Source organism: Astyanax mexicanus, chromosome 23 (genome assembly GCF_023375975.1).
Source record: "Astyanax mexicanus isolate ESR-SI-001 chromosome 23, AstMex3_surface, whole genome shotgun sequence".
In the NCBI taxonomy this organism is placed as follows: Eukaryota; Metazoa; Chordata; class Actinopteri; order Characiformes; family Acestrorhamphidae; genus Astyanax; species Astyanax mexicanus.
This window is the reverse complement of record NC_064430.1, coordinates 20976200-20995012: the sequence shown is the minus strand read 5'-3', so window position 1 is coordinate 20995012 and position 18813 is coordinate 20976200. Positions and strand designations below refer to the sequence as shown.

General features: G+C 39.2%; 1 protein-coding gene across 1 annotated transcript; it reads right to left on the bottom strand.

Moving 5' to 3' along the window:
* Positions 1-859: 859 nt before the first annotated feature.
* mfsd6a (major facilitator superfamily domain containing 6a) lies at positions 860-17173 on the bottom strand. Its single transcript, XM_049471073.1, has 8 exons — positions 16886-17173; positions 13160-14427; positions 10696-11285; positions 8989-9086; positions 6193-6354; positions 3755-3853; positions 2043-2326; positions 860-1270 (listed from the first exon to the last, which is right to left on the bottom strand). The coding sequence occupies exons 2-8, from the start codon at positions 14405-14407 to the stop codon at positions 1187-1189; spliced, it is 2565 nt and encodes an 854-aa protein (XP_049327030.1). The 5' UTR covers positions 14408-14427; positions 16886-17173; the 3' UTR covers positions 860-1186.
* Between the last annotated feature and the right edge of the window lie 1640 nt (positions 17174-18813).

Below are 18813 nucleotides of genomic sequence, written 5' to 3'. Positions count from 1 at the left end.
TTTTTTACATTTTTTTTTATCCACTGGATAGTGGATTTTTCCAGTCCAGTGGAAAAATCCAGTGGACTTTTATCCACTAACCTTGACTACAATACTCAGAATGTTTTCTTTATTAATAAAACAAATACAATCCCTACTGCGAATCCTTGATGGCTGCTTTTGCACTGCAGGGCCAAATTGTTCTGAGCTTTTTCAGTGGTATGTTTACTGAACAATTACAATTCTCTCTTTTTAGCACTGTTACTTAACCATACTTGGGGCCACAGAACCATTCAGTGGAGGGGCTTAAATACTAGCCAGTTGGGACTGCACTAACTCTGAATAAGCGATGCTGCATGAGGGCCATAACCACCATGCTAACGTCATATTAGTGATAGGAGATAAGCCTGGTTGCTTGTATGGTAACGCTGGTCCCCAGCATTCTAAACCCATGAGGCTGGTAGCTGGTGTAAAACAAGACAGTTCTCCATTTAGCAGTTAGTTAGCATGTGGGAATTTGACAACAGCCACAGATGGGACATTGTGCATTTTTTTGTCTTGATTTGGCAACACAGCAAATGAAAAACAAAATTGTAACCAGGTTAGAGGGACCCCACAGATGATCTTAGGCCTTAATAACCATTTGGCCCTGCAGTGGAAAAGCAGCCCATGTTAGGATGGCTATTTTTCTGTAACAAAATTAGCATTAGCCATTTTTTGTAGCCTTTTTTTACACTGAGAACTGCTGTAGCAAACCTGGACTTAGCTAGAGGAATGTTTACAAAATATTTTACCCATAGTTACTTTGTTCCTTAAGGTTATAGTGATTTTTAAGGTCGTTCACAAACCTGTTGAACCGAATGTAAAAATCAAAAGAAACTGCTGTTTGCTACACTGGTTTAAAAATAGTGCAACAACAAAATACAGAATGGAGGCAGATCCCAGACAAATTAATTCAACTAAACATCCAGAAAATAATTTAAAACATATTTTAAAACAAGTTTATGATACACTAAAGAGTCTATATCTATACAAATAAAGATACATTCATTAACAATTAAGTTCAATGAAACAAGTTCATGGATTCCAGCTCTAGTAGAAAAGTCAGAGAGAGTCATTCAGGGCCCGTGTGGACTCTGATAAGGCCAGCTGTGGTGCTGAGGTCTCCAGAGATGCCCTGTCCGGCAGGGAGTACAGTCCGCATGAGTTAGCCCTCTAATTGGTCGAGAGTCACAGGAGTCCTGGGGGGAATGTCCTCGTCCTGGGAGTCTGGAGAGGGCTCATCTGCGTCCTACACAGAGCAAAAGTCCAGGATGTTACTCTGAATGTTGACAGTTAATATTGTCTTCAGAAACAAACACCAAACCACTAGTGCTGTCAATGATGACGTGTTAACAAATGCTAAAAATATATATAAATTTGGTTGTCTCATGATGAGTTGTGTTCAGGTAAATTTCTGGCGAATTGCTATCTTGGCTGTGGAAATCACAGGTGCTCCACTGTCTGAATACAACCTAGACAACAGCCACCATCAGACGTTTATTGCTATCTTAGCAACAAAGGTGGGCCCTCAACGTGCATACACCCCTGCTCGATCTACACACAAGGACACACAGCAGTGCAGTAACCCAAGTTTTACACCAAAAGAACAGAACACAAAACAAAAAACATTACTGTTACGGTAAATGACAAGCTCATTTAAGCTGTGTTTCCTCTGTTGAAAAGCAATCCGCCAAAGTCAGAGCGCACCTCGCTCTTAAAGAGAATAGCAAGTAACACGCTGATTGGTTTATTTCATGTTACGCATTAGGAGAATTAGTACTTTTGCACAAGCATTTATAATTTATCAGGAATAATGACACAATATTTTTGTGATTAATCTGATAAAAAAATGTAAACGATTAATCTCACTTCACACCACACTCATCCTTACCTTGTTCCTTCTGAGGAAAGCATGCAACGCAAACAGATGTTTTTTTTAGCCTGTTTAAAAAGTGTGCTCAACAGTAAATCTGCATTATTTTTAACACAATCTTTACATTTTCCCATGAGCCTCTTGTTACCTGTAGAGGCTGGACTTCAGTAGGTGGGTGTGTCTTCATTAAGACGATCAACTCTTTGATCTGAACCAAGGCAAAAGCAATGGTAACCCATGGCGACACAGAGAGGGCAAACGCCGGTTTGTTCACGTCCTCTTGCTCCTCCTGGTGTCGTGTCTTTCGCGCTGGTAATTTGGGCTCTGGTCGAACAGCTGGGGCCACTGTTTCCTGGTTCTGGACCAAGTCGATGGTGGCTATGGGAACCGGACTGGAGGGGACTGGGATGTTCTCAGCAAGCATCTTGTCCTCTTCAGAAAGGAGGAAGGAAAACCATTAGACTAACACCAAAACCTATTATTACTTTATTATTGAGATGCAATAGTGTGTGACACTCTGTGACACCTTTTCTTTCCAGCAATTCTGGCCACACCATGGACATACCCCCATCTATGGTCACACTATCTTGCTGATGCCCATAACACTATTTTTATAGTTGTACCCTATTTCGCACTAGTAGTTCATTCACTAGTTCATTCATCTACTGTTTACGTATCATTTGCACTGCTAAATTTAAATTATTATATAACTGTGTTTGCACTTTCTGTATGGCGGACATCAGTTATCCTTATACTTACTTTATGCACATCAACTGGTGTTCGCTGTCTATTGTGTTCAACTGCACTACCTCCATTTTACATCACACACACACACTAAAGACTGTACTTTTATAATTTCATTTTATTTTTTATTTTGTTGTATTTATATGTATCATTTATATTTTTTTTATCTTTTTGTAACTTTGTGTACTATACACACCTGCTGCTGGATGTCAAGAATTTCCCCTCAGGGATCAATAAAGTATCTATCTATCTATCTATCTGTCTGTCTGTCTGTCTGTCTGTCTGTCTGTCTGTCTGTCTGTCTATTTATCTATCTATCTATCTATCTATCTATCTATCTATCTATCTATCTATCTATCTATCTATCTATCTATCTATCTATCTATCTATCTATCTATCTATCTATCTATCTATCTATCTATCTATCTATCTATCTATCTATCTATCTATCTATCTATCTAGTGTGGAAGGAGGATCATTCCAGACTAAACATTTGCAACCCTCTCAAAAGTCAGATCAGACAACCTACATTCTAGCTATAGCCAGCTAAAAATGAGAGCTAGTCAGTCTAAAGTACACCTTTCAAACTTGGTGGAGGTAGTTTCATACACTTTAATTGCTTGAAATGAGAGCTAGCCAGGTTACGTACATCCTCCAAACATGCTGGAGGTAGTTTCACATACTGTTACTGCTTAAAATGCGAGCTAGCCAGGCTAAAGTGCACCTGACAGTCATGGTGAAAGTTGTTTCATAAACTATTTCTGCTTAAAATTAGAGCTAGTCAGGATAAAGTTCAGCATCAAAACATGGTGGAGGTAGTTTCACACACTGTTACTGCTCAAAATGAGAACTAGCCAGAGTAAAGTACACCCGCCAACCACAGTGACAGTAGTTTCATACACTTTTACTGCTCAAAATGAGAACTAGTCAGGATAAAGTACAGAATCCAAATGTGGTGGAGGTAGATTCACACACTGTTACTGTTCACAGTGAGAGAGACAAAGAGCATATAAATTGGTTTGTCATGTTATGAATGAATTAATTAATTCATGCAAAACATTACCACTGCTCCCTCCAGCTTAAAATCCAAACAACAGGGATAAATAATTTTCTTACCCGTGTGCTCATCCTTTTCTGTGACATGCTGGATGAAGGCAAAGAGCAGGAGAATGACCAGAGAGGCCATCCCAATCCCTCTGAATGTCTCTGCAGTGCCTGCGGACACAAATCTTTGTTATATGTATTATTTATAAAAAAAGAGTTTACATGATGATAGAACAACCCCCTATTTCAATTTAGTTGGTACGTTGTTTAAAACATAAATAAAAACAGAATACGATGATATGCAAATCCTTTTCAACATATATTAAATTGAATACACTACAAAGACAAGATATCTAAAGTTCAAATGGATAAACTTTATTGTTTTTTGCAAAAATTTCACTCATTTTGAATAGAAAGCTGTCACACAGTCCAAAGAAGTTGGGACAGGAACATGTTTACCACTGTGTTACATCACCTTTCCTTTTATCAACACTCAAAAAGCATTTGGGAACTGAGGACAAATGTAGGTGGAATTATTTCCCATTCTTGCTTAATGTATAACTTCAGATGCTCAATAGTCCGGGTCTCAGTTCTCGTATTTTGCGCTTCATAATATGCCACACATTTTCAACAAGAGACAGGTCTGGACTGCAGTCAGGTGAGTCTAGAAGCTGCACTCTTTTACTATGAAGCCACGCTGTTGTAACACATACAGAATGTGGCTTGCCATTGTCTTGCTGTAATAAACTGGACACCACTGCAATTGCATGTTAAGAAACGTTGTTCTTAAACAGTTGGACTATTTGCTCACGCATATATTCATAAAGTGGTGAATCTCGCCCCATTCTTGCTTCTAAACAACAGATCCTTTTAGGGATGCTCCCTTTATACCCAATGATGACACTCACCTGTTTTCAATAAACCTGTTTACCTGTGGAATGTTCCAAACAGGTGTTTTTGAGCATTTCTCAATTTTGCCTTTTATTGCCCCTATTGCAGCGTCAATTTCAAAATGAGTGAATATTTGCAAAAAACAATAAAGTTTATCTGTTTGAACATTAAATATTTTGTCTTTGAAGTGGATTCAATTAAATATAGGTTGAAAAGGATTTGCAAATGATCGTATTCTGTTTTTATTTATGTTTTACACAACGTCCCAACTTGAAATTAGAGTTGTATGTGTGCAAGGATTCTGTGTCTCCTTTCACTTCTGTTTTATGGAAATGAAACCAAAAATATCCACCGTGATGCTGAATTTGCAATCTGAGTCAGTTAAGGCAGTTCAGGCCTGCCTGAAACCTGCCTCTTTATCCCAGACCTTCTCCATGTGTCTCAGACTGCCTTTATGGAGCTTACACTGCTATAAACTAACTAGTTGCCTGACAGCTTTACAACAACTCAGCTTACATGTCACATCTTAGCCTGTGTCTGTCTTGAGTATTTCCTTGTTTGGTTCTTTCTGCTCCTGTCCTCTGTTGTCTTGTTTTGTTTACCTCCCCATGTGCTCCTGAAGCATATGACTTTACTTTGTTATTGTTCTGTCTCTGCCCTAGCCTTTAGTGTGGTCACCTTGTGTTTTGTTTGTAACCCCGCCCCTTGTTTCCAGCCTCAGGTGTTTCTTACTCTCCTTGTGTTTATAAGCACCTTTGTTTTAGAGTTTACTTGTCAAATATTTTGGTTCCTTGTACCTTTGGTTCTCTGTATCTTAGTATTCTTAGTTGATGTGCTTTGAATTCATATTGCATGTATTCAGGTCTGTTTTCTTAGTGTTCCATAGATTCTATGTTTGCATGTTAAGTTTGTTTAGACTTCGATTACAATTTTGATCCAGCCATAGAGTTTGTTGTATTCTTAGTTTTGCCTAGTCTTAGTTCTTGTCTCTGTTAGACTAATTATCCCAGTCTTGTTTGAGTTGTTTGCATTACCTGTGCTTGTTTTTTAGCTTTGCTTTTGTATATCTTGTTTTTTTGAATTAATATTTTATCTGCACTTAGGTATGTCCAACTCATCCATGACATTACGTATATGATGCAGACAGTTTTTTTTTTTGCCAACCAATTTTGTCAATCAATTAATTTCACTTAAGTGTAACCTCACCTTCTAATGATATATAAAAACTGATTTCTGAGGGCAATACATTTTTTGCAATATTAGCAAAGGAAGAACTGTTGTAGACTCCAGTAGGCACTGGAGATGGAAAGACAGTTTAAGGTTATTTTTATATAAGGTGGAGCTACATATCATACTGCAGTCAGCCAGCAGAGGCATTAGACCAGAGATGGATGAGCTCTCTATGCTTTTATACGGTCATTTTGTCCACAAAATCAACATTATGTAGATTAGACTTTTTAAATCGCTGCTAGTCAAGAGAAAGTGCAGCATCCAAACATGGTGGAGGTAGTTTTACACACTGTGGCAGCTCACAGTGAGAGCTAGTCACATTGACATCCAAACAAAGTTAAATAGCTTGAAGATTTTGGCATGGGATTCTTCTGTTGGGAGTGACATACCAAAGTAGTTGGCGAAGACGCCGCCCACCATGGCCCCACAGCCCCTGCCCAGGCCGAGATGGAGACCCTGTAGAATTCCCTGAGCTGAAGTGCGAAGGGCTGGAGGGACGGCAGCACTCAGGTAGGAGATACAGGCTGCCCAGACTGCTGCATGAGTCACACCTGCAACACACACGCAAATAAACTGGGGTTATTGCGTGAGAACAGCTAGCTTTGTGTGCGTGAACAAATCATTCCAAAGTAAACAAAGAGTAAAATGCTAATCATAAATCCTGGACCTGCTGGAAGGGGCTAAGAGCAGCACACACCCATGTAGGTGATGAATGTTATCTTACCTGATGTAAATCAGCATTCCTGGCACTTTCACACTGACAGACACACAGACTGACGCTAACCAGTTTAGCCAGTTTAATGATATCATCAGTGCAATGTCAATATTTTAACTAAGTATTAAAGCATCAGATCAGCAAATAATCAAAATGAATTGATCATTGACTTTATAGTAAGTCATTCAGCCAAGGCATGTTTGGTATCTGGTGTGTGCCTCTGACTATAATAAGCTAATGTTCATAACAATCTCTATGCTAAAGCCACACAGGAGTATACAGGAGATTCAGTTTAGTTCTCCAGACCATGGGCTGGAGCAGTATTAGCATTAGCCGCTAAACACGCTAAGCACTAGCTCTTTTGCTGATTAGAGGTGAGTATACTGGACTGTAGTCTGCTCGTTTACCGTGATAAGCAAGCTACGTGGGACGAACCACTAGATAATACTGCCCTGGCTAACCGGAACACTCAGGGTTTCTCAGTGTAGCGCTGTTGGGTGGCATTTACTAACCATTCGCCGCTAATGCTAATGCTGTTGCACCCAGCCTTAGAGAAAATCTAGAAATCTTAGCTTACTGTAAATAAACGGAAGCGCTTTACTCACCAAAATAAACAGTTTTCAGGAGAAAAATCTGTGTAATTTAACATCCAGTGTTCATGTTTTTTTAAGGATTTCAGTTTTGTTTACTTAGCTATTCCCGACCTGCTAAATTAGAAGGAAAACAGGGTGACACCCCTGTTTCTTACTAGTGTCGCATAATGCAACTTAAAATCCAGTGTGCTTTATGTATGAAAATAGACCAGAAAAAGTTTAAATGTTCAGTTGCACCTGTTGCTGACACAGATGCACAAAATGGACAATATCAGCTTGCCCAGACCCTGTAAAGAAGTTAACTGAAGCAGATAAACAGGAACCTACCAGCACCAGGCTTTAAGCCAGGTGTGGATTAGAGGGCTATAAATTTCCCAGCATTGAACAGCAGTGGAAGAGTGGAAGTGGTGCTCATCCAACATCCTGTCCTCACTAACGCACTTGTTGCTAAATACAAATGCTAGCAATGCTCCACAATGAAGTAGAAAGTCTTTCTTTGCACAATAGAGATAACACAACAAAACATTCCAACAACAGCAGAATAAACGATAAACTCTCTGAGCAAATGTCCCAATACTTTTGTCTATATTATTATATCATGGGTATTGCATAAATCTACAGTGTGAGCTAGACGGGCAAGAGTGCAGCCTCCAAACATGGTGGAGGTAGTTCTTAAAGATAGGGCTTGAGAATTTGTATATTCTAGTATTTGTTTTTTGGGACAGTACTAGTTTGTGTTTTTGGGATTCTGATATCAGTTTTTTCTGTTCTGTAAAGACAATTTGCTACATAGTCAGAACACCTTTAAAAAACCAACCAAGCAACATTTTTTGATTTCACCAGAAGCTCCCTATTACCAGAAAATGCAGACAAACTCGTCTGCCAAGCACACAGTATGAGGAAGGTGTAGGTTACCCAGCAGTCAAATTAAGCTTGATTGCCATGTTTGTTTTCTGAAAGCAAATTAGTTTAAAGGTTATGTGATGTGCTGCCTTTATAATTGCTCAAACAGCTGCAGTTTTGGGGAGACTGTTATATTTTCTTTCCAATTTACACGGCCAACCCAACCCACACATTAGGACTACCCCATCACTAGTGATGCCCCAACACTAGGAGGGTGAAGACTAACACATGCCTCCTCCAAAACAAGTGAAGTCAGACACCGGCTCTTTCCAAACTGCTACTAATGCAGCATTGCTGAATAGCATCACAGCGCACTCAGAGGAAAGTGCAGCAACTCGGTTCTGATACATCAGCTCACAGATGCCTTGTGCTGAGCAACATCACCCTTTTGAGTGATGAGGGAAAAGAGCGCCAACTACCCACCCAGAAAGAGCAAGGCCAATTGAGCTCTCTTAGGTCTCCGGTAGCCGATGAAAGCTACATGATGCAATCTACATGAACAGGATTCGAACCAGGGATCTCCTGATCATAATGGCAGTGCTAAGCCTGTTGGACCACTTGGAGACCCTATTTAAAATTTTGTTTAATGATCTACTTTCTACGATTTTAATATTAAATATTTTTTAGGTTATCAGAGACACACTTCTGTTCAACAAAAACACAAAAACACAATTTTCTGCTTACACCCTAGCAAGGGCTAGCAAGGCCCCTTGGGCCAGCCGAAATATATTTTATTGTTTACCTAAAAACCTTTTATAACCTATAATATTCTCGTCTGACCTGTGTCACATTACTTTAAATAACAGTACAAAGCTCTGAATATTTACTCTTATTTGTGCCAAATGTCCAGAGGTAGCACTGGGCTATCACCACTAACCCAGTGCTCTAACCACTGAGCCATCACTGTTACTGTTGTAAAAAACACCAAAGTAAACAATACGAGAACACTCGATCACCATGTGCAGCTGATTTACCTTGCAGCACCTCCATGGGCAGCACGGTCCAGGCGTTCTGCAGGTAGGAGATGTAAAGGTAGCGGGCAGTGTTGCACGCCAGCCCAATGTACAGCACCCTGTGGACAAAAGGATAGGCACACATACACACACACACTGTTACTATGTAAACTTTACAGTGTTTACCTTACATTATGAGGTTTACATAACTTATTACAATATGCTGCTGCTGTTATGTTTTAATTATTGTTTTGAAATATTATACTCAGTAATATTAGGCCAATAAAAGGCTGAAAAATTAAAGAGTGAAGATAAGAGAGGGAGAGAGAGAGAGAGGGGTAGTGGCAGTATAATGGTGACTGATATGAGGCTGGACTGACTGTGTCTCAAGAGAAAAGGCTCTTGTTCTCCTGAACAACGAGACATTTTATCCACCAAACTAAACAGTAGCCAAACAAACTCTCTCACTCTCTCCCTCTTCTCTCTTTTTCTTACACACACACACAGACACACAGACAGAAGTAGCCACTGCTCTGTTGGTTGAAAGCCTGAGTAAAGTCTCTAGTTTCTGGGGTACAGGTCCAGGTCAAGTCTCTCTGGTGTGAGTCTGATTTGACTTTGGGTGGTGTGAATTCCAACTGACATATCAAGTATCTGGGGAAGGAGCTTAAGTTTGGTCCCGAGCCTGGACTTACAGTTGGAGCCGAGTCTCACTTGTAAGATTCTGAGTAAAGTCTTGAGTCTCAGGGGAATGAGACTGAGCTGAGTCTTAAGTCTTTCATGTAAGTCAAGTCTTAAGTCTCTGAGGTGCAAGTTTTAATCAAGTCACTGGGGTTTTGGTCTGAGTTGAGTCTCAGGTCACTGGAGTACAAGTGAGGATTTAGTCATTTATGGTGCAAGTTCAAGTTGAATCTCAAGTATTTGAGGTACCAAACTGATTCAAGTCTTTAAATATTTGTCTTGAGTCTCATTTCTCAGGTATAAGTCTGTGTCCAAATAAAGTCTTGAGTCTCTGGGATTTGAGTCCTAGTTGACTCTTAAATATCTGGAGAACAACACAGAGTTTAGGTTAGGGGATAGGGGTGGGGGGGTCCAAGTCAAATTTCAGGTCTCTACGATATGGATCTCAGTTGGGTCTGTAGTCTATGTCAGGTGTCTGTATTAAAAGTATAAATTAACTCTTTGGAATACATTTCTAAACTCTAGGGAGTGTGTAAGAGTTAAATCGAGGTAAAGTCTCAAGTCTTTTGGTTATAAGTCCAGATTACGTCTGGAGTCTTTGGGTTGGGACCAACTCTCTTGTGTCTCAGGTTCAAGTGTGAGTCAAGTCTGGAGTCTTTGGGCTGTAAGACAGGGTCATGTCTTGCAGTGTCAAGTCTCCAGTCTATGAGGTATTTATCAGAGCCTTGAGTCTTGATTCTTTTGCGGTTTTTGAGTCTAAGTCAAGTGTTTTGTCTCTCAGGTACAAGTTTGAGTTAAGTCTGGAGTCTCTGGGCTTTGAGTCTCAGATTTTTTGGTTACAAATCTTGAAGAGTTCAGTCTTGAGTCTCTGTGGTCCAAGTTCAAGTCATGTCTCTGGCGTATGAGTCTAAATGTAATCTTACATTTTTGGGATGCAAGTCTGGGTAGAGTGTTCCATTGTAACATAGCAAAGCCCTAGTAAAAGTCAAGAGATTTTCCATCTCACTCAATGAAAACATCTAATAAACAACTGCTTTCATATCTTACCTGATATGACCCACCAGCTCGATTAGTTTGTGGCTGGTGAAGTAGGCAGCCAACTCAGACACGTGACTCAGGACCGAACACACCCCGAACAATGTTGGGGTCCCATTCAGGTCCTCCAGGTGCCAGTATAGGAAGGTGAACACAAACCCGTAGCCAAAGCCCATGAACCAGGCCACGAATAGAACCGTGCTATAGCGTACACCGCAGAGAAGTCTCAGCAGCTCCAGGTAGCGAAATTCCTGACCACTGGCGTGGTCTGAGCTCTCTGCTCTACTGGAAGAAGAACCTCCACTCTGGGTGTCTTGATGGTTCTCACTGTCACCACACTCATCAAGCCTTCGAATGTCAAACTGGAACTGAGTTGCTACAACGAGAGCCATCGCCATCAGTATACCAAAAACAATGAATGCGATCTGGTAGTTTTTATAGTCGGGCATAACGCACCCAACTACACCATCAATGACGTAGATAACGTGTGTGTGATCGATCCAAATGCCAACAAACAGCATGGCCAGACCCCAGCCTAGTGATCCCCACATCCTCTGTAGGCCGTAACGGTCACGGTGTGGACCAAGATACTGCAGTGTGATCTGAGAAAACACCCAAAGATTTATTATCACTCACAGTAACATTATATTCAGTCTTAATCCAGTTGCTTTATACATAATTTTATTTTAAAAGAAATAATTCAGATTACTTTTCAATAAATATTATAAATTATTCAATGTCTACAATAAATTATTTTGTACAATATTAATTATTCAGTTTCCACTGTAATTTTTCATCAGTAACTACTGATATTTGTACGATATCCACTATCCACCTGCAAACCTACTATAATTGATTGATGGACATCCATTTTGAATTACTTGGTAAGTACTATGAGTTATTTATTATTATTTAAATTATTTAGTAACTACTATGCATTTTCAGTATCTCCTATGAATTATTTAATATCCACTATGAATTATTCAGTATCAACCACAAACTATTGAATTTGTACTATGAATGATTCAATACTCCTCATGAATTATTCAGTAACTACTATAACTACTATAAATTCTTCAATATGCAGTATGAATTATTCAGTAATTACTATAAATCATTCAAAAGCCATTATGAATTATTCAGTAACTACTATGAAATATGAAATCTCTCGTATGAATTATTCAGTAATAGGGGTGGGAATCAATTACTATCTCACGATTCGATTCGATTCCGATTTTGGGGGCCACGATTCGATTCAAAATCGATTTTTGATTCAAAACGATTTGAATTATAAAAATTTCTGCTTCTGGCTTATGAATCTTATTGAAAAAAAAAACCCTCCATAATATACACTGGTCCTGGAGCAAGTAATGTGTTACAAAAACAATAAAATGTGCAGGAATGTGGGTCCTCAGTGACAGAGGAATCACTGGGATATCACAATGACGTTAATGAACAATAAATAAATAATAAATAACACTGCTTTATTACCAGGCTACTAGCGGTGGTGTGTAGGTGACGCTGCTGGGCTGATGTGATGATAGCAGTGGAGCGCTAAAGTTCAGGAGCAGCTGCTGATTAACTAGTTAATTTAAGGTCGTTGTATTTCTTCAGAAAGGGGGCAGGAGGTGGAGAAATTAATTCATATTGTCCATTCCTTAATTCCTCTGTGATGAGGAGCTGAAATTAGCTCTGATTAGCTTATTGTTATTTTTCCGTTCCGCCTTAAATGCTGCAGCCCGCAGCCACCTGTAGCGTTATTTAAGGTGGAACTGGAAAGTTAGCTTGTTAGCTAGCTAACAGTTACTGAAACTAACTACTAGCGATCTTTTTTATGCTTGTTATGAAGCATTCTGCCATAAAACATTAAAACTACACGTTAATCTAAGGTAATATAGTGCTTGTTCTGCCATCTTACCGGTGATTCTCAAACACCTACTACGCTCTGTGTGGGTCTGGAAGACCTCGGTTTGAAGGGACAAGCGGGTTGCCAGGTCCAACATAAATACCCAGCCCAAAATCAGTCCAAAACCCGCCCCTCAGAATCGATTTTGGGACATTTTAAATCGATTCTGAATCGTAGTAAATGAGAATCAAGATTCTTATGTGAATCGATTTTTTGGCACACCTCTATTCAGTAACTACTATAAATCATTCAAAAGCCATTATGAATTATTCAGTAACTACTATGAAATGTCCAGTATGAATTATTTAGTAACTACTATGTATTGTTGAGAATCTACTGTGAATTATTTAGTCACAACTGAATTCAATAGTCACTATGAATTATTCAGTAACTACAATAACTGATTTACTTTATATATGAACTATTTAACATTTACTGTGAATTATTCAGACTCCAATTTTTACAACTATTAATTATTCAGTAAGTACTATGCATTTTTAGATATCTACTGTGAAATATTTTGCATTCAGTATCAATCATGGGGAATTACAGAGCATTACAGTTACTCACCGTGTCCACAATTGTGACGGCGGGCGCGCTGAAGAACTCTCCGATGATGATGACCAGCAGAATGAGGAGGAAGATAGCCTCCACCTGGTCAGAGTTGTAGCGAATGACTGGTGGTTCTAACGTGCTGGTGGAGGGGGGTGGTGGAGGTGTGGATGTGGAGCTTGTGGTACTGGACTGAGTGGTGTTGGACTGAGGAGATGTGTTAAAATTCTGCACAGGTTGTGATGTGGAAGTCATGCTAAGGCTAACATTAGCGTCTCGTTTGACTCGTTCCAGAGAGTTGTAGGCAAAATTCAGATCTCGGTGCTGCCTAGTTTCATTGGCCGAGGTGTTAACAGGGAGGGTTGATCCATTTCCACTGGTCGAAACTACAACTGGGCTCAAAGTGCTAATGCTGGAGGGAACAGTTGGAGCTGCAGTCCCATTGGTGAAAGGTACAGCTGGAGATAACGTGCCATAGGTGGAAGCTGGAGCCGGAGCTAAAGTCCTATTGGTGGAAGCTGTAACCGGAGCTAAAGTCTCATTGGTGGAAGCTATCATCGGAGAGAATGTCCCATTGGTGAAAGCAACAGTTGGAGCTTGAGTCCCATTGGTGAAAGTTATCTTTGGAGCTTGAGTCACATTGGTAAAAGCTATCGTTGGAGCTTGAGTCACATTGGTGAAGGCTATCGTTGAAGCTTGAGTCCCATTGGTGGAAGCTATAGTTGGGTTTAAAGTGATACTTGTGGTTGGGTTCTGTAATGTACAGCTCATAGCTGCTGGTTTCACAAAGCCAATCCCACAGTTAAACATCAACCAGCAGAAAACAGAGAACAGCAACACATATTTCCCCTTCCTGTAGCGGTCTGCCACCACACCCCAAAACGGGGCACTGCAGAACTCGATAAAGTATCTGATGCCCACCAGCAATCCACTGTAGCTGGGGTTCATCCCCAGCTGCTTATAATAAACAGCCAGCAGTGGGTGTAGCGAGCCGTAAGCAGCGTAGAAGAAGAAGTAGAACACTTTAGAGACGAGGAGGTGCCGGTTGACCCGGAGAAACAAGCGCTCACAGCAATTTAGTTCATGCTGTGACATCGGGGTCAGTGTTGGTGGATCGAGGTCACCGGGATTAGAAGTGGCTGTAGTTGCGGTATCATCCTGGACCTCCAGTGAGAGGCGGTTAAAACGTGCAGATAGAGCATCGCTCTTTTTCTGCTCTTCCTCTTCTTCATCCGCCAGGATGGCCATGCGATCGTCTTGCGGCATTACTGCAGGTCCAGAGAATTCTACAGCAGAGTAAAAACACATTTTAGTGGACAGAACTTGGAAAATTTTAGATTTTCCAAACATGTTAAAGTATTAAATCAAATAATATTTAAAAGGGCCCATAACCTATTTATTTTTTTGCATTTTCATTGTTAATCCTGTGGTTCACTTACAAGTCAATGTCAGAAAAGTTTGGGACAAAATTAATGTTGATGGAAATTTGACAGAAATCAAGCTGGGAGTTATCAAAATCATCCATACTTTATTATTTCAGTACTAAGCTTTTAAGAAGTATGTATATAAATATAATAATAGGTTATACTAAGCATATATTAATGGCTTGATAATGATTACAGTCCTCTAACTGTTTGCCACTGCTGGAAAAATAAGAGACCAAAGAGTTTTTGATTTTACCAAATTGAAAACCGGAAAACTGGAATATACTCAGGAGGATGATGGATGACCACAAGCCAACAAACCAAGCTGAATTGCTTGCATTTTTGCACCAGGCGTGGCATAAAGCAGTGTGTAAGAATAGTGGAGGGGAACATGCCAAGATGCATTAAACTGTGATTAAAATCCATGGTTATTCCACCAGATATTGATTTCTGAACTCATAAAACTTTATGAATATAAACTTGTTTCCTTTGCATTTTTTGAGGTCTGCATCTTTTTTGTTATTTCAGTCATTTCTCATTTTCTGCAAATAAATGCTCTAAATGAGACAATATTTTTATTTGGAAGAAATGTTGTCAGTGGTTTATAAAATAAAACAACAATGTTCATTTTACTCAAACATATACTTATACATAGCAAAATCAGAGAAACTGATTCAAAAACTCTAGTGGTCTCTTATTTTTTTCCAGAGCTGTATGCTTTCGGACTATAAGGCGCACCGAAATAAAAGGTGCATTAAGCGACACTAGCAAGGATGCCTACATCGAAGTGAGCAGGGGTATTGCCATGTTTCCCTTCTAACGAGAAACTTGGGGGAAGTAAACAAAACTGTAATTTTTATTATTTACAGTAATTAGATTTCCAATACTTTGTCAAAGAGTAAGTTTTTAGTGAAGTTTCCACAGCACTAAGCATTAGTATTAGACGCTAACCGCAGCACTAGTTGAACGTAAATAAGAAACCCTGAGTGTTCCATTAAACCAGGGCACTATTAGCTTGCAGTTCGTCCCACGTAGCTTACTTGAACACAGCAAACACGCAGACTACAGTCCAATATACTCGCCTCTTAGCAGCGAAAGAGCTAGCGCTGTGGTTAGCATCTACTGCTAATGCTGCTGCACCCATCTTTAGTAATATAGAAAATGCACTGTAAACTCACCCTTATAACACTTAATACTTCAGCGAAGTGCCTTTACTGCTCCTTGATACCTGACTGGTAGAATTCACCGGATTATTTATAAGGCACACTGTTGATTTTCGGGAAATTGGAAGGATTTTTATTGTGCCTTACAGTACAAGATCTAACTTGCCCAGTTTAAAATAAGCATTGGAAAAATAATCAGCAGATTATTCGACTACTAAAATAACTTTTTTTGGCCTGGTAGTGTATTTTTTTATCATTTTCCCTAGAAACAAAACTAAGATAAATATTACATATTACGTATAAGATGATATAAAGAAGACAGAGGGAAATGGAGGAAGAGAACTTGCTGTGGCAACCCCTGAAAAGGGAAAAGCCGAAAGAAAAAGAAGTATAAGATGATATAAAATGATTTAGTTGAAATTGTTGCTAAAACCAAAACTATACTACTTGTACAATAACTTAATTTATAAAAAAAAAAAGATTAAAAAAGTGACAAATGAAGAGAAAATATATAAAAGGGACAACAAGCACCTAAAAAATTGCTGTTTGTGTAAAAAGAACTGTGCTTAACCAGCGGTGGCACGACCTTAAAGTGCTCTACTGCTCTCTGTTCTCAGCTCAAATTACATAAGTATATGGCGGCGTATTTCAAACCGACCAATGTTTGAGGAAGTGCAGACACTTCCTTCAACATGTTCCTCAAGCTCCTCTACTGGCTTTAATCCAGGTCTACAGCTTTAAAAAGGTTAGATATAACTATATTACTCAGCTGAACCTGAGCCTGAGGAGCAGGTTGTTAGGGAGGGGCTTTGTTATGTTATGGCAGGTAGACAGGAAATGAGAAAAGCTCAGCTGAATGGAGCTGAGAATGGCTTTAACGTGGGAAATCCCGATCCAGAGGGTGAACGTCCCAGCCGGGATTTCGTTCCAACTGCCTGAATTGTTTGGCTGCAGCTGGCTTGCGGCAGAAGAGCCATCCAGGCAGTTGGAACGAAATCCCGGCTCCAACGTTCACCCTCTGGATCGGGATTTCGCATCTTTACACAGTATTTCTGCATATTTATTGAGAAAACTGTTTTCCTCAGACAAAAGCAGCTTAAACAGTTATACAGCCACACTCTCCACCCCTATCTACCCCCTCTACCCCATCTACCCACCTCAGGTTTCAGCTCGAGCTTCAGTTCTTCTGCCCCCGGGGCAGGTGCGGCTCGGTTTCACCCAAAAACCCTCTCTGTTTCTCAACTCCACTGTTCAGTTTCAGTCTCCCATGGTTTCTGTGTTCCTGTGCTTCGTGATGTGCTGAACTGCGTCCTGCTGTATTAAATCCAGGGAAGCTCGTGGATTGTGGCTCGTGCTGGTTAGAACATGCCGGCTCTCCGTCCTGTTGTTGATGGTGGCGGTGAAGCTCTCGATCGCTGTGTTCACCTGAGCGCGCTCTCTGCGGAAACTCTGACCTGCCAGCTGGGTTGCCAGATTGTACACTGCTCGGGCGTTGTAGATGCACCACGCACTATACTATACTATACTATATATAATAAGTTTATTTTACTGTATTATACTTCTCAAAACTACACTATACTACTAAAATATGGTATATTAATACAGTAATATGCTGTATTATACTAATGAATATCATACTTCGAATATCATACTTCTCAAAACTACACTATACTACTACAATTTGCTATATAAATAACTATACTATAATATGGTGTACTGTACTATACTGCACCAAGCTGTGCTATACATTGTATATATTGTATAGTATAGTATAGTGTAGCATAATACATAGTGTTGCATACTATAGTTTATTATATTGTATTATACTACTCATTACTCAATATAACACTATACTACTACAATATGGTATATATATTAACATTTTGTCCTAGACTATACTATGACTAACTGTACTAGACATTGTATAGTATAGTATAGTATAGTATAGCATATTATAGCATAATATAGTGTTGCATAGTATAGTTTATTATACTGTATTATACTTCTCATTACTCAATATTACACTTTACTACTACAATTTATAGTTTGAATGACAATTATATAAATATAAAATATTTATATAAAATAAAAAATATAAAAAAAAAAAACTTTGAGAATAAGTAGACAATCTGATCTCAGATCAGCTTTAATCTGTATCTGGTTCACAGTGTTCTACTTCGTGCTGAGGCTGTGGGGTGGCCACTGCACCTTCTGTCGCACACAAATGTCTCCTTTCTTCTCAGGGTTGCCAGATTGGGCAGAAGGACACAAACAAAGGCTTAAGCATGCAGGCAGTGTGAGGCAGCAGTGTGCTGGTGTCACTGGGCGAGTCCACAGACCAGGTTATTTTTAGTCTGTTATTACCACTTTACTATGCAGCTGAACCTCCCTGAACACGCCTGTTTAACTGCCTGTCTACCAGTCAGTCCTTATAGTTCCTTATTAGTTTACCGACAGACCCTGTTTCGACAGGTTGGAGCAAAGTATGTTCCATATTTTTTACAGTATACTATTATACATTTTACAATGCTAAAATGACAGTAATTTGTATTGTTTTCAGTTATTGACCACACCTGAAGAGCTTAAATGGCAAAAATAAAGGGAAGAATTGGGGTGTCCTAAAACTTTTGATCAGTAGTGTACATGCCATGAATATGGTGCACTTAAGATTTGTGGTAGCTGTTTGTTGTTACATTACTACACTACACTATTACTATTATTATTTCATTTTTCATCAGGGTCAGGTTAAATCACAGTTTATGAAAATAATTCATGTTTCTACTGAATGTGTAAAACCCTTATATTTATACAAAATCAAACTTTTTTTCTAGTAGTATTTTCTCAAACGAAATTGCCTAATATTTAGTAAAAAATAAGTTTAGGGCCATATTACCCACCCCAAGTTGGCATTATTCTTACTGTAAACGTTCTTTTATTATTATTGATTAATAAAACAATTCAATTTTTATCTAATCGTCGACAAAATAAATACTGTTGTTATCTGAATATGTTAATATCTATATTATAAATAAAGCACATGAAAAAACTGCATCAAAATGTGCAAGACAATAATTATCAAAAAAAC